Source organism: Diabrotica virgifera, chromosome 7, assembly GCF_917563875.1.
Source record: "Diabrotica virgifera virgifera chromosome 7, PGI_DIABVI_V3a".
Taxonomy (NCBI): domain Eukaryota; kingdom Metazoa; phylum Arthropoda; class Insecta; order Coleoptera; family Chrysomelidae; genus Diabrotica; species Diabrotica virgifera.
In genome coordinates, this window is record NC_065449.1 from 163,220,980 (window position 1) to 163,235,658 (window position 14,679).

At 31.6% G+C, this 14,679-nt stretch overlaps 1 protein-coding gene across 1 annotated transcript in view; it reads right to left on the reverse strand.

Moving 5' to 3' along the window:
- Positions 1-14,679, reverse strand: part of LOC114341748 (integral membrane protein GPR155) — a 116,722-nt gene that overhangs the window by 78,638 nt on the left and 23,405 nt on the right. Inside the window, exons 4-5 of the mRNA XM_028292561.2 lie at positions 13,673-13,998; positions 7,193-7,314 (exon numbers count right to left, since the gene is read on the reverse strand). Of these exons, the coding sequence (XP_028148362.2) occupies positions 7,193-7,314; positions 13,673-13,998 (448 nt within the window). The remainder of the gene's footprint in view (positions 1-7,192; positions 7,315-13,672; positions 13,999-14,679) is intronic.

Genomic DNA, 14,679 nt, shown 5'->3' on the forward strand with positions numbered 1-14,679 from the left:
TTATTCAGTTTAGGGAAAAATGTATTATTGATAAAAACTTGCACGTCCTAAAACTCAAAATGAAAGAATCAGATGTCAAATATTATGAGTCGTATACCAAGTTTGTTAAAAAATATTAATTCTTCTCAAGAGTAATATACCTTCATTTTTAAAGTACTTTCATATAAACATGAACGTGGTTTTTAATTGTTCTCGACTTTTAATAATAAAATGTTTCGATATTGTCAATAATGAAAGTACTTCTTGAGAACAAGAAATAATAAATATCTTTTTTTCCTAAAATTTTAATTTTACTATCTTAGTTTGAAAAGAATTAACATTCAAATATACTTATTTACTTTGTTTTGAAATATGATCTAACTAGTGATGTTTTAAACTTTCTAATCCTGTCCGTTTATCAGCTTTTACCTATTGTTCCTAGGCAGATGGCCCTCAACTATTTATATGTTGGAAATTCCCTGTCATTTTATCAGTATATATGTATACCAAATTTCATGCCAATGAAATAGTGTATTAATAATTAAATAATTTTTAAGAAACCTCTTCACTATTTTTATTAATCAATTTTTAGCGTTTTATCTGAAGTAAAATCGGAATTCCAAAATAGAGATTACAATCGCGTTAAAATTATTTGTTAAAATGCTGAATACTACCCTTATATCGTTGTCTATTACGCCAGCCAAGCGACTCAAATTTATTTTTCAATCTTGGCAAAAATTTCAATAAATGTCGCCACCGTCCAGCCAGTTAGTACTTAGACTTGGGGGGCAAAGACGTGTAAGTGGGCGGAGTTTAACACTGAATTCGGTTTTACCTAAAGGTGAGGTATCTATGTACTTATTAATCAATGGCCAAAGTTAAAATAGGAACGAATGTTTCCAAAGGTTTTGTAGTAGACAAAGGACTGAAGCAGGGATGCTGCCTATCGCCGACACTTTTCAAAATATATCTGGAACAAGCATTAAAACTTTGGAAGCGGAAGTGCAGCGGCATGGGTATACAATTAAATAATAACAACCTGTACACTCTATGTTTTGCTGATGATCAAATTGTGATTGCCAACGAATATGACGATCTGGAATACATGACTCGGAAATTAATCGAAGAGTACAAAAAATGGGGATTAGAAGTTAACATAGAGAAAACCATGTACATGAACATCGGTGGCAACGAACAGAATCTAGTTTTAAACGACGGACAACACATTAAGTACAACAATAAATATTCTTATTTAGGAGTAGAAATCACGGACGACGGCAAATCAGATCAGGCTATAAAAAAACGAAACACTCAAGGTAGAAGGGCCATATCTCAACTAAATAGTATTATTTGGGATCAACATATATCCAAAAAAAATTAACATCGAATATACAACACTATTATAAAGAGCATAGTAATGTATGGAAGTGACGTGTGGCAGTTAAAGACAACTACTGAAAGAACACTACAAGCCACGGAGATGGACTACTGGAGACGTGCCGCGGGAAAATCAAAACTCGAAAGAATTAATAACGAACGTATACGAGAGATTATGGAGTCACACATACGATTGTCAAAGATATAAGAGTACAACAACTAAAGTAGTATGGACATGTGCAGAGAATGCCAGAACACCGTCTGCCAAAACAGATTCTAGATTGGTCACCACATGGAAAGAGAAAAAGAGGCCGACCCAGAAAGAGCTGGAGAGAAGGAATAGACAGAGAGATCCGAGAGAGAGGTTTAGACGAAGACCTTTGGGAAAATAGAGATGCATGGAGATTGGGCATCGGAAGACCTCGGAGGACGTTTTAAACCGATTATATATATATATATATATATATATATATATATATATATATATATATATATATATATATATATATATATATAAAATCAAACAGATGAAATAGAGAATGTGGAAAAATCCCCTTACGAACAATTCACACATCCACCATTTCGGGTTGGGAAAAATTTTTTGAATAGAATCAAAGATCCAAACACCAGTTCTTAGAAATGTGTTTCGCCCTCTTCAACCTCTCTGGGCTTATCAATAAAGATGAGAGGTTGAATATCTTTAGACACATTCCAATCAAAAAACAACATTCGAGACCTAGACATAGAAGGTGCGTAAATCTACGGCAAGTCCGACAATGACAGTCTCAAGTTTTAATTCCCTAATTACTTAAAGTAAGTAAAATATATGTTTAAAAACATGAGATGTAGATCCTTGAAACACACTCAGTGATCAAAAGATCCAAGGTTAATGGTTTGACGACCACTCGTACGAAATCAAACAGATGAAATAGAGAATGTGGAAAAATCCCCTTACGAACAATTCACACATCCACCATTTCGGGTTGGGAAAAATTTTTTGAATAGAATCAAAGATCCAAACACCAGTTCTTAGAAATGTGTTTCGCCCTCTTCAACCTCTCTGGGCTTATCAATAAAGATGAGAGGTTGAATATCTTTAGACACATTCCAATCAAAAAACAACATTCGAGACCTAGACATAGAAGGTGCGTAAATCTACGGCAAGTCCGACAATGACAGTCTCAAGTTTTAATTCCCTAATTACTTAAAGTAAGTAAAATATATGTTTAAAAACATGAGATGTAGATCCTTGAAACACACTCAGTGATCAAAAGATCCAAGGTTAATGGTTTGACGACCACTTGAGACTGTCATTGTCGGACTTGCCGTAGATTTACGCACCTTCTATGTCTAGGTCTCGAATGTTGTTTTTTGATTGGAATGTGTCTAAAGATATTCAACCTCTCATCTTTATTGATAAGCCCAGAGAGGTTGAAGAGGGCGAAACACATTTCTAAGAACTGGTGTTTGGATCTTTGATTCTATTCAAAAAATTTTTCCCAACCCGAAATGGTGGATGTGTGAATTGTTCGTAAGGGGATTTTTCCACATTCTCTATTTCATCTGTTTGATTTCGTACGAGTGGTCGTCAAACCATTAACCTTGGATCTTTTGATCACTGAGTGTGTTTCAAGGATCTACATCTCATGTTTTTAAACATATATTTTACTTACTTTAAGTAATTATGGAATTAAAACTTGAGACTGTCATTGTCGGACTTGCCGTAGATTTACGCACCTTCTATGTCTAGGTCTCGAATGTTGTTTTTTGATTGGAATGTGTCTAAAGATATTCAACCTCTCATCTTTATTGATAAGCCCAGAGAGGTTGAAGAGGGCGAAACACATTTCTAAGAACTGGTGTTTGGATCTTTGATTCTATTCAAAAAATTTTTCCCAACCCGAAATGGTGGATGTGTGAATTGTTCGTAAGGGGATTTTTCCACATTCTCTATTTCATCTGTTTGATTTCGTACGAGTGGTCGTCAAACCATTAACCTTGGATCTTTTGATCACTGAGTGTGTTTCAAGGATCTACATCTCATATATATATATATATATATATATATATATATATATATATATATATATATATATATATTGTTGTGATCTTGATTTTTGATATGAGATAATATTCTTATATGTCACTTAATTTAATCAATGTATTAATACTAATCTAATTAATTAACCAGATCACATATCAATATGTTTTCAATCTCAGGGCGAATTATAAATTAATTACTTACTTTCGTGGCTTCTAAATATTTCTTAATGGTTCCTAATCGGGATAGAAAAGAAAAGAGTAAAAAAAATACACATATGGGTTACAATTATAATCAAAATATTTTTTATTTTATTTAAAAGGCAATCAATGCTTAATATTTGCTATTTCTTATTATTCTTAAACATAACATTTACAAATGGGAATCTTATTTCCTTTTGGTTTTCAATTGAAAGTTTTTATTAACATTTAACTATTAGGAGTTATTAGGAACAACTCTATTCAAGTTTGATGAAGCTTTTCTGATATAATTGATTATGTTATTCAATTTTTTATGTGGAATTTAATACGAAAAACCCATACATTCATGTCCAAACAAATGAGACTGACCTTTTCCTGGTGAACTGAAAATGTCCTCACACAAAACCCGTTCCTGCTATCCTTGGCTGCGATCAAACCTCGTCCTGGCTTCCAGTAATGTACTCCTTTGAAAAACTAGCTCGAATAGCTCTCGTTCCTGCTTCGGTCGTGATGCTGTGTTCTACCTTTTTCGAAACTGCTATCAGCTACCGGGACACTCTTGGCTCAAGGAGGTTCTTTTACTCTCGACCTGGCCTACTTCTCGTTCCACGATAGATACTCCACACTCACGGAACTACCGGCTTTCTCACTCTCCGTACACTACCGTCTACTACTCGACTTCACTTCTCCACAGCTCAAAACATTCTGCCCTCACTTTGTCATTCATTCACCTACTTTCTAAATATCCCTTCCAGATTCACAAATCAATCTTCCACCACCAACTCTCATTCGCAGTATTCCTCAAAACCAATTTTTAATCTTTCTAAATATGCTTAATGGATTTCAAAAGAAAATATTTAATTCCCATTCTAAAATACTTTCTACTATATACAAATTTTAATGACCTATTCTCTCTTTCAAATGAGTCTTATTTAGCATAGGCTAATGATCGAAACCTTCCGCGAAAAACGATAATGAACTATCATCTATTTCACTGAGTTTTATTTAGCATAGGCTAATGATCGACCTTCCGCGAAGAAACGATAATGGTACGCGTCATTCACTTTGTTTATTCTAAGCACATTGTTCCGAGTTTCGTACGCTTATTCTAATCACTTCTTAAAATTACATATAACAATTTGTTGTATACAGGTTGTTTTAAATTTATATGCCCGTGGTTGAGAAAATTGAAAATATTTTATATTAAATTGAATTTTGTTTATAATTATCAAAATTTAATTTTCATATCAAATAGAAATATAACAATATATATATATATATATATATATATATTTGTACAAATATTTTCGACCGTACTGTGTTATAGTGGTTTGAAGTTTCAGCAATTCGGTCATGTGAAATAAAAGTCTATTTATTATATATATATATATATATATATATATATATATATATATATATATATATATATATATATATTATATATTATTTATTATTAAAATAAAAAAAAAAAAGAATTTTAAATATCAGACAATATTCTATGAATATAAAATTTATTGCAGTTACCATAACTCCGAAATAATAAATGTCAAAATCAAAATTAAGTCAATGTCCCTTACGATATGTTAAAAAAATCTAAATTAATACTCTTATAGTTGTAAGTAATTAAATATTTAGCTTTTGTTAATTTCTAATCTTAATAAATTTACAGTTTTCTCCTGAAGAAGTCACAAAAGTGTGACGAAATATTGAGAAATAACAAATAGACTTTTATTTCACATGACCGAATTGCTGAAACTTCAAACCACTATATATATATATATATATATATATATATATATATATATATATATATATATATATATATGTAATTTTTCTGTATATTACAAATATGCAATTTGTCTAGACATTTATTAACTAATAAACAGTCTAATTTGTTTAAACAATTTTTGAAAAAATAATTGTTTCCCAAAAATACATGATTTGAGTCATACTATCATTATTAATCATGGAAAAAGTTAAGGTATACTTTAATAAATAAATTATCTTCAATAAATAATTATCTAATAAAAATAATTTATTTATTAAAGCGTACTTTAACTTTTTCTATGATCATTAATGATACTATGATTAAAAAAATAGATTTTTGTAAAAAAAATATTTTTTCAAGAATTGTTTAAACAAATTAGACTGTTTATTTATTAATAAATTTATAAACAAATTGCATATTTGTAAGAGGGTGCTGTGAAGGTACAATGTTTGTGCAAATTTTTTAAGAAAAAATACAAATCCCATTCTTTAAAATGGCATTAATGAGATTCCTTAATTGTGACAAACAAATTAGCTGCGAAGTAAAAAAAACACATGGCTAACTTTGTCCCAAATGAATCCAAGCTAAATTCTTTTATTTTAAAATTCGTGTTAAAATACTAGCTTTTCGAATATATAAAAAGATCGTTTCTACGGACATTTTTTTAAAGTTATTCTAAATGTTTATAAACTACAAAATTTAAAAAATTTGGCATTAGGATTTTTCAATCAATCTGTCTGTTTCTATTAGGATTTTTGACTATATTAATTATTTTTTTATATATTTTTAATACATTTTAATACTATCACTCTTCTACTTTCATTTGGCATACTCAGAATTGCCATATCTTCATTATTTTGTCTTATGTTATTGCAAAATAAAGGTCTCTGGGATAAACAAATAGAATAACTCAAACTAATTAATGAATCGGTCTCAAATTTTGAGGGTTTGTACCCTCAAAATACCCAACTTTGGGTGAAACACTACAGTTCTAAGGTAGTCTTATTGAAAGTTATTAACAAATAACGATTTTCACTTATTTTGCAGTTTGCGTAGAAACAAATTAACTTATTGACTTTAAAAAATCGGCATTTTGAAGGGTTTTCAATGTTCTAAAAAATTAAATTTTGTAATTCTATGTATTAATATATATTAATTTAGCTTTTAAATGGGGTGCAAAAAATCGAAAAAATCGCGATTTTTGCACTAAATTGTTAATAATTAAAAAACGGACACGAACTCTAGGCAGGAAACAGGTAGGTTTTCTTCCTTTAGGTCTACAATAAATAAAAGTGGTCAGCTACATGGATCTTTGAGTGTCCCGAGAAAATCCTTATTTCTCTTTACTATGAGATAAATCGGCTTCATCATCATCCTTCCATCTTTTTCTGGGACGGCCTACTTATCTTCTACCGTCTGGTCTCTCAAAAAACCACTATCTTTAACACTCTGTTTTCCTCTGATCTTACCACATGACCTGTCCATCTTATCTAGCAAATACTAGTAGGCAACAAAAAACAAAATATACTGGAGATACCACAGGCTAATGAAGGACAAGAACTTATCTAGAAATACAAAACTGAAAATATACAGTGTTGCAATCAGCAGAAATAAATAATGGATTGCATTTTTTGAGTATATTAGATCTGGATATATGGACATGGATTATGTAAGTATATTATATCTAGAGATCTCAGATGACTATGAAATTTATCATAATAGTGCACAAAGTTATTCGTAACATACTCTAATATTTAGTGTAGTATAGAAGTCTAAATAGGAATATATAATATGGATTAATTCTAATTTATTTATAAAAACACTTACAATTTAACCATGATTAAGATTCCTGGTACAACTAATGTAGCGCCTTTCAATTTGTGCACTTTTCCAACCATTCTTAGTCCTAGAAGAAAAAGAGCACTGGCTGAAAAAGCTGAGCCTAGGACCTAAAAAACAAATCGTGTATAAATTAAGTATATTTCTACTTTTCTCACAGAGAAGTATTCAAGCAATATAAAATAATATAATCCCAAAGTTTTTATATTCCATCTGGACAGCCTAAATTCATTTCATTTCAATTTATTATTAGATAAAATAATATAATCCGATAAAGAGCAAAATACAGGAAAAGTAGTGTTATCAACATACATATCCTTGGAATAGAAAAAGGCAGACATAACAACTGAATTTTGTGAAAAAACCCCATGATTTAAAAACAATTATCAGTGACATGAATGGGGAAAGTGGGAAAACGAAGAATCAAATAAACTAATTAAAACAAAACTTATCCGTAACTGAGTGAAGAATAGTCCTACATGAGTAGCAGTACTAGACAATAGTTAAGTATGTATTAACAGTAGTCAAACTCAAGTAGGATGTACCAACAAAAACATTAAAGAATAGAAAAATATACCAAGTAGGATAAGATGACTCTGACAAAACCGAGACAGAAGAATTTAAAAAAGAAATAAAATAATGTAGACGATAATGCTAAAAGGAAACAAACAGAAAAAAGGTAAAATAACTGGACAACAGTAGAAGTAATAGAAGAAAACTATAGAAGCAAAAAAGCAGTTTCATTCTGAATCCCCTATTTCAGTATCAAGATCATATTGATTATTTTTCGATGCATCTCGCACTACCTGGTCGGTGTTAGATCGGATAACAGGTTATACATTTCTAGTAAGTTTCAAATTACCTGTGGTTAGTAATTTTGTTTATTAACCCGGTCTATATAGACATTTGAAATAACAAAAATTGCCGGAGAGCCAAATTTTGGTGGAGAGCTAGGGTATACCATAACAAATAAAGTTTTAAAAGTCCCCATCGATCCCATGTGTGCAACAAAAGTTATTCGAGGTCAAAGGTCAAGATTTGAGATTTTTTGGATTTTTTTCGAAAACGGTAAGTTTTATCAAAAAAGAACCTTAAACCAAAGTTGTAGATCTTAAAATTCTCTACAAAAATAGTCCTTACTATTTTTTTCCTAAGAGTTGCCATTCCTGAGATATCGGGATTCTAAGAGTCATATTATATATGATATGCACACGTTTCCACACCACCTGTGAGGTAGTGTACTCGGCGTGTTTTTTTTTACCGTGGTTTTCCCTGTAGGCCTACTCCACTAACTGTTTTGACAATTTTAGGATAATTTAAGGAAACAATACCGGTCAAGTTCTAGATATTACCTTATTATTGATATTGCTATTGATTTTATTAGGTTAACTATTGTTTTGATTTCTTTAGATATTTTAATCAGATTCATATTCTTGAAAGTCTACTTCAACAAGTCTTCTTCGATTTCATCTTCTTCCTCTTTCTCTTGCTGGATGTTCAAAAATTGTTCATTGAGTCATTGGTCTCTTCATTAAAATCACAGGAGTCTTCCTCTCTTGTACTAAACTGGACATTTGAGCAAGACTGACCTTGGCAGTTGGTAGTTGGTACACGCTACAGAACACAGCAACTCGACTTTTTTACATCCACATTTGGCACTACAACCTTTTTTGAAATTGCAAAAAAATAGTGTTAAGGAGTTTTTCTGGAGCAGGTGGGAGTAAGGTTTTAATTGGTTCCAGAGTATTATCTATTAATATCCAACCCCAGTCTTCTGAATTCAGTTCATTGTCTAACCATGTTTGAACTTGATAATATACTCGATACAAATGTTGAAAAGCAGATGCTGATGTTGGAGGAAGACATGATAGTTGTACTTGTTTCTTGTTTCGCGTATTTTTTACAAAAGTTAAGTATCGGAGTATCGGTATTTATCAAGACAACTAATTTTTTTGGAGCTCCATAAACCGCAAGAAGAAAGCGAATTCCTTCCGTAATTATTGTTTGCGGTGTGGAATCAAGTTCTGTAAAAATTTTACAGCAGTCAGTCAAATCTTTTTTTTTTCGAATAATTTAAGTACTGACGTTTTGCCCCTTTGGTTATCGCATGTAAAAATAAAATGTTCTTTTTGGCATTAGGGATAAGCCGATAAACTTTTCGAAGAATATATCTCTGTTCGCTGTTGAGCCCTTCCAGGTTTCAGAAAATAAATAAGTTTATCTACTGGAGTCCTTGCAGTAAGCAGTACTAAAAAATCAACATCTTCACCAACTACAATTATTGTTGTGTTTGTTGCCTTAAATTTTTCAATTGCTGCCTCAATTATAAGGACATCTGTGTCAATTTTAGCTTGTTTCACTTCAATATTCGCAGCTGTTAATTTGTCAGTTAACATGGAAATGAAACAAGATTTAATATTAATGTTAGCGAAAAATTGTTGTTGATTCGCTGGAACAGTTATATTTTCATCAAAGATAATCTCGGAACCCGATGATGTTTTTGTGGTTCGGCGACGTTGTTCTGCAGCTTTAATATTCTTTGTCGAGTTACTGTAGCCGTCATATACGACTGTCACGGTAAGCCCATAATGTCTGCTAAATGGTAGACGCTTGTAATAAGTACTTATATTCACTTGAACTGAACCTTTAGCACTAAAAGAAACAGATAATATGAACAAGACCTACGGACATACTGTAGCCATTGATTACAGCAGACAATTTGTTCTTTTTTAAACAATGGTATAGCCAAATGTTTTTCAAGGCCACGTGGATAGAGGAAATTCAGTTTGGGACTGATTATCTTTTGAAGAAATATTTTCAGAATAGTAAAATATATTATATAAAAGGGACACAAATAGGCATTTATACTTGTCTTAAGTGCCACATTATTATGTATATACGTGGCTTATATGTGCATATAATGTATAAAGTCACTTTTAAAATCGCGATATCTCAGGAATGGTAACTCTTAGGAAAAAAATTGTAAGGACTATTTTTGTAGAGAATGTTAAGATCTACAACTTTGGTTTGATGTTTTTTTTTGATAAAACTTACCGTTTTCGAGAAAAATCCAAAAAATCTCAAATTTTGACCTTTGACCACGATAACTTTTGTTGCACACATGTTGACTTTTAAAACTTTATTTGTTATTGTAAACTCTAGCTCTCCACCAAAATTTGGCTCTCCGGCAATTCTTGTTATTTGCCAACTATTTTGATGTCTAAGTTGACCGGATTATATTCCGTACCGATTTGACACTGTGAGACTGAGGTCTCTGGTACTCCATGGAGGAGTACGAGAATTATGACATGTGAGAAACAGCGGTATCATTTGAAGGTAGGAATTTGAAGGTTGAGGTGTATCACCATGTTGGGTGCGGTTTTTCTCGAGGAATGTGTCTGCGAGATAAGAATGGGCATCGAGTGATACCTGGGCATCAGGACTGACAAAGAAGAGGTTTTAGATGGGTGGCGACCTTGTCTGGACGATTTGTACGGAATCGACATGGGCATGGGAATAGAAACTATTAGTCCATGTGGTGAGACCGCTCCCGTCTGGAAAAATTTCTGATTCGGTTTCTTTGTGGATTCCTATTCAAAAATGTCCCCTTTAAACAAATCTAAAGGGTGCCGGGCGGAATTTTTGGGCAGAAATTGTTTAAACAATTTTTTTAAACAAATACAAAAGATCACGTTCTTTTGCTCCGGAACATATATTTTTAAATTTTGTGGGTCATTTTAAACAAGAAAGGTGTCCTGTAATTTTTCTTAAAAATTAATATTTTTCGAGTTATAGACGATTTAAAATCTGAAAAATGCGAAAATACGCATTTTCAAGGCTTAAAAATTCATATTTAAATTAGTATTTTTGAGGTTGCCAGATACTTAAATTAAAGATTAAACATTCAGCTTCAAGATTCTGAAGAGTGATCGCGTCTAGCCTTAATTTATACCGTTGTTTTTTAATTGTTAAATATGCGTGTTTATCCGATTTTTTTGCCAGCGCGGCGCGCTCTATTTCAAAAATCTCCTATTTTCCTCCGAAAAATATTTTTTCTAGATTCTTTGGGATATTCTAAATAAAATAAGTGTTTTGACATTTTTCTCAAAAGTGAATAGTTTTAAAGTTATAAGCGATTTAAAATCCGAAAAATGCCAAAAAACGCATTTTCGGATTTTAAATCGCTTATAACTTTAAAACTGTTAACTTTTGAGAAAAATGTCAAGAAACTTATTCTATTTAGAATATCCCAAAGAATCTAGAAAAAATATCTTTCGGAGGAAAATTGGAGATTTTTGAAATAGAGCGCGCCGCACCGGCAAAAAAATCGGATAGACATACAAATTTAACAATTAAAAAAAGACGGTTTAAATTAAGGTTAGACGCAATCACTCTTCAGAATCTTGAAGCTGAATGTTTAAACTTTAATCTGGAAACCTCAAAAATACTAATTTAAATATGAGTTTTTAGGCCTCGAAAATGCGTATTTTTTGCATTTTTCAGATTTTAAATCGTCTTTAACTCGAAAACTATCAATTTTTGAGAAAATTTACAAGATACCTTTCTCGTTTGGAATGACCCACAAAACTTAAAAATATATGTTCCGGAGCAAAAAAACGTGATCTTTTGTATTTGTTTAAAAAAATTGTTTAAACAATTTCTGCCCAAAAATTCCGCCCGGTACCCTTTAGATTTGTTTAAAGGGGACATTTTTGAATAGGAATCCACAAAGAAACAGAATCAGAAATTTTTCCAGACGGGAGCGGTCTCACCACATGGACTATATGTTGTTGGTATCTGTAGAGTTCCTACAAATACCAACAGATCCTACCAGAAACCAGAATCCTACCAGAAGTCTCAGAGAAGTTCTTACCCTCATGGCATGTCTCAACAGCTAATAGATAATATCCTACGTATAAAAAGGACAATAGAGCACATCTAAATAAACACCCACGCAAATACACTAATAAATACACGAAAAATCATCGTCATAAGTAATATGGAGTTTTTCTTGTGAAATGTGTCCATTGTATATTGACAATTATGACCCCTTTCAGGCTGACACCTCAGTGGATACAGGAAGTAGCAATAAGGGATGAAAGGGGAAAGTTAGTGCAGTCATTAAAGGTTTCACTTCCTATTTTGTTAAACCTCCATCGATTTGCATGAAAATTGGTGACTAGTTAGAGCATACCTCAAGAAACAAAACTGATTTGGTGCCACTTGCACTTTTACCCTGGTGGTGAATACCACCCCTTCCCGCGGGTGAAAACTATTTTATTAAAAATAACCCCTCAAATAGATAGAGGGACAAATTTTAAGTAAAATTTTGTTATTAAAATAAATCAATACTTTTTGAGTTATTAAAGATCAAAGATTTGTCTATTTAAGAGCATATGCGTGAAGTTATGGATGATAAAAAGAACATGTTAATTAATGTTATGTTAGTAAAATATTACTTTTTATATTATTTCGATATTTAATTGAATTTTTTTTTCATTATAAACTGAATATGTCCAGAAACTGGGGGTGTCCAATAATGGGTACATTTGACATATTCGAATACACTTTTGGTAAATTTATAATATCGAAATAATATAAAAATAATATTTTAGTAACATACAATTAATTAATATGTTCTTTTTATCATCCGTAACTTCACGCATGTGCTCTTAAACAGACAAATCTTTGATCTTCAATAACTCAAAAAGTATTGATTTATTTTAATAACATGATATAACAAATTTTACTTATAATTTGTCCCTCTATCGATGTGTGGGGTTATTTTTAATAAAATCGTTTTCACCCTCGAGAAGGCGTGGTATCCACCCCAGGGTAAAAGTGCAAGTTGGCACCAAATTATTTTTATTTCCTGAGGTATGTTCTAACTAGTCACCAATTTTCGTGCAAATCGATGGAGGTTTAACAAAATAGGAGGTGAAAACCTTTAAAGACTACACTAACTTTCCCCTTTCATCCCTTATTGCTACTTCCTGTATCCACTGAGGTGTCAGCCTGAAAGGGGTCATAATTATCAATACACAATAGACACAATTCATATGCCAAACTTCATATTACATACTTATGACGATGATTTTTCGGCTCTAGCTCTTAGACTATAATTTCAGGTTCGTTTAAAGTAATTATGTAATTTGAAATAAAACGCACCACAAAAAAGCCTCAAACTGCAAACTTTATCACAGGTACTCTTTTGGGGCGAGTCTTACTTAAATTTAGCAAATATTATGGAAAAATCTTTCCAAATAAAACTATAATTTAATTTTCCATCAAAATGAAAACACATTTTTGCGCCATGTAATATTCATATCAGCTCTTTGTGGCTGGAATATTGTGTGCGCCACTCATTTTTACCGAGTTTAGCAGTGTTTTTATTATTGTAGCACAGTATACTGTGAGTATTCTAGATATGAAATTTGCACAAAAGTGCTACACTAAACATTGACTTACCTTTAGTGTCCCTCCTAAATAAACAGGAACATTGTGCTTAAAAACCACATTTCCTAATATTCCTAAAATAGTCATAAAAATAATGGGGTTCATAAATATACTCTTAAAGACAGATACAGCTAATTTTAATCTTTCTCTGTGTGAGTTCAAATTGTTGGAAATTTCCCCATCATTGATTAATATTTGTTCACTGCCCTCATCTCTTCTCCTTTTTCCAATCTCCATTAAGATGAATGATATGGGATTTAAAATGGCTAAGCTAATCGGGGCCATCAGATACAGATATGTGGCATACTCGGGATGAGTTTGTTTATATAAAGCAGCAACTGTAACAAAAAATAATACTTTCTAATAAAAATTAAAAATTATTATTTCTGATTATTTTTAAATAACAATGGTTGAAACTTATTGTTAGTCCACTCACTCACGGTAAAATATTGCAAAACCTCCAATTTCTAAAGAACCGCTTGGAGTGACATGGAATATGGCATACACATAGCTAACATGTCAAAGAAAAAAGGGATATTGTGCCTGGTTTGGCACTGTTGATGCGTACCACCCCTTCTCGGGGGCGAAAAAACATAAGTTCAAAATAAGTCTTCGGAAGTGGATAAACTGACTGATTCTAAACAACTTTGTTCATTATGTTCATATATGTTCATTTTTTAACAAAAAAAAACACGTTTTTAGACGGTTTTTCGCAAGTAACTCAAAAAGTAAGTATTTTATAAAAAAATATTTTTAACCAAAATATAGCTTATAAAGAGGTGAAACAATGGTGTATGTACGAAGTCCGTAGACCTAGTAGAAGCAGAGTTATAGCTAATGAAAGGTAGGTTCAAATTGGTCAAATTAATTCCAAGTCGAATATTTCAATGTGAAATAATTAAAAAATGAAAAGCACTTTTCGGAGAAAACTCATCAATTTGTTTAAAATGTTGTTGTAAAAAAAGCTTTATTTTTGTTAAAAAAAACTTTCTAGCATCAAAAGTAAGCAAGTTACGCTC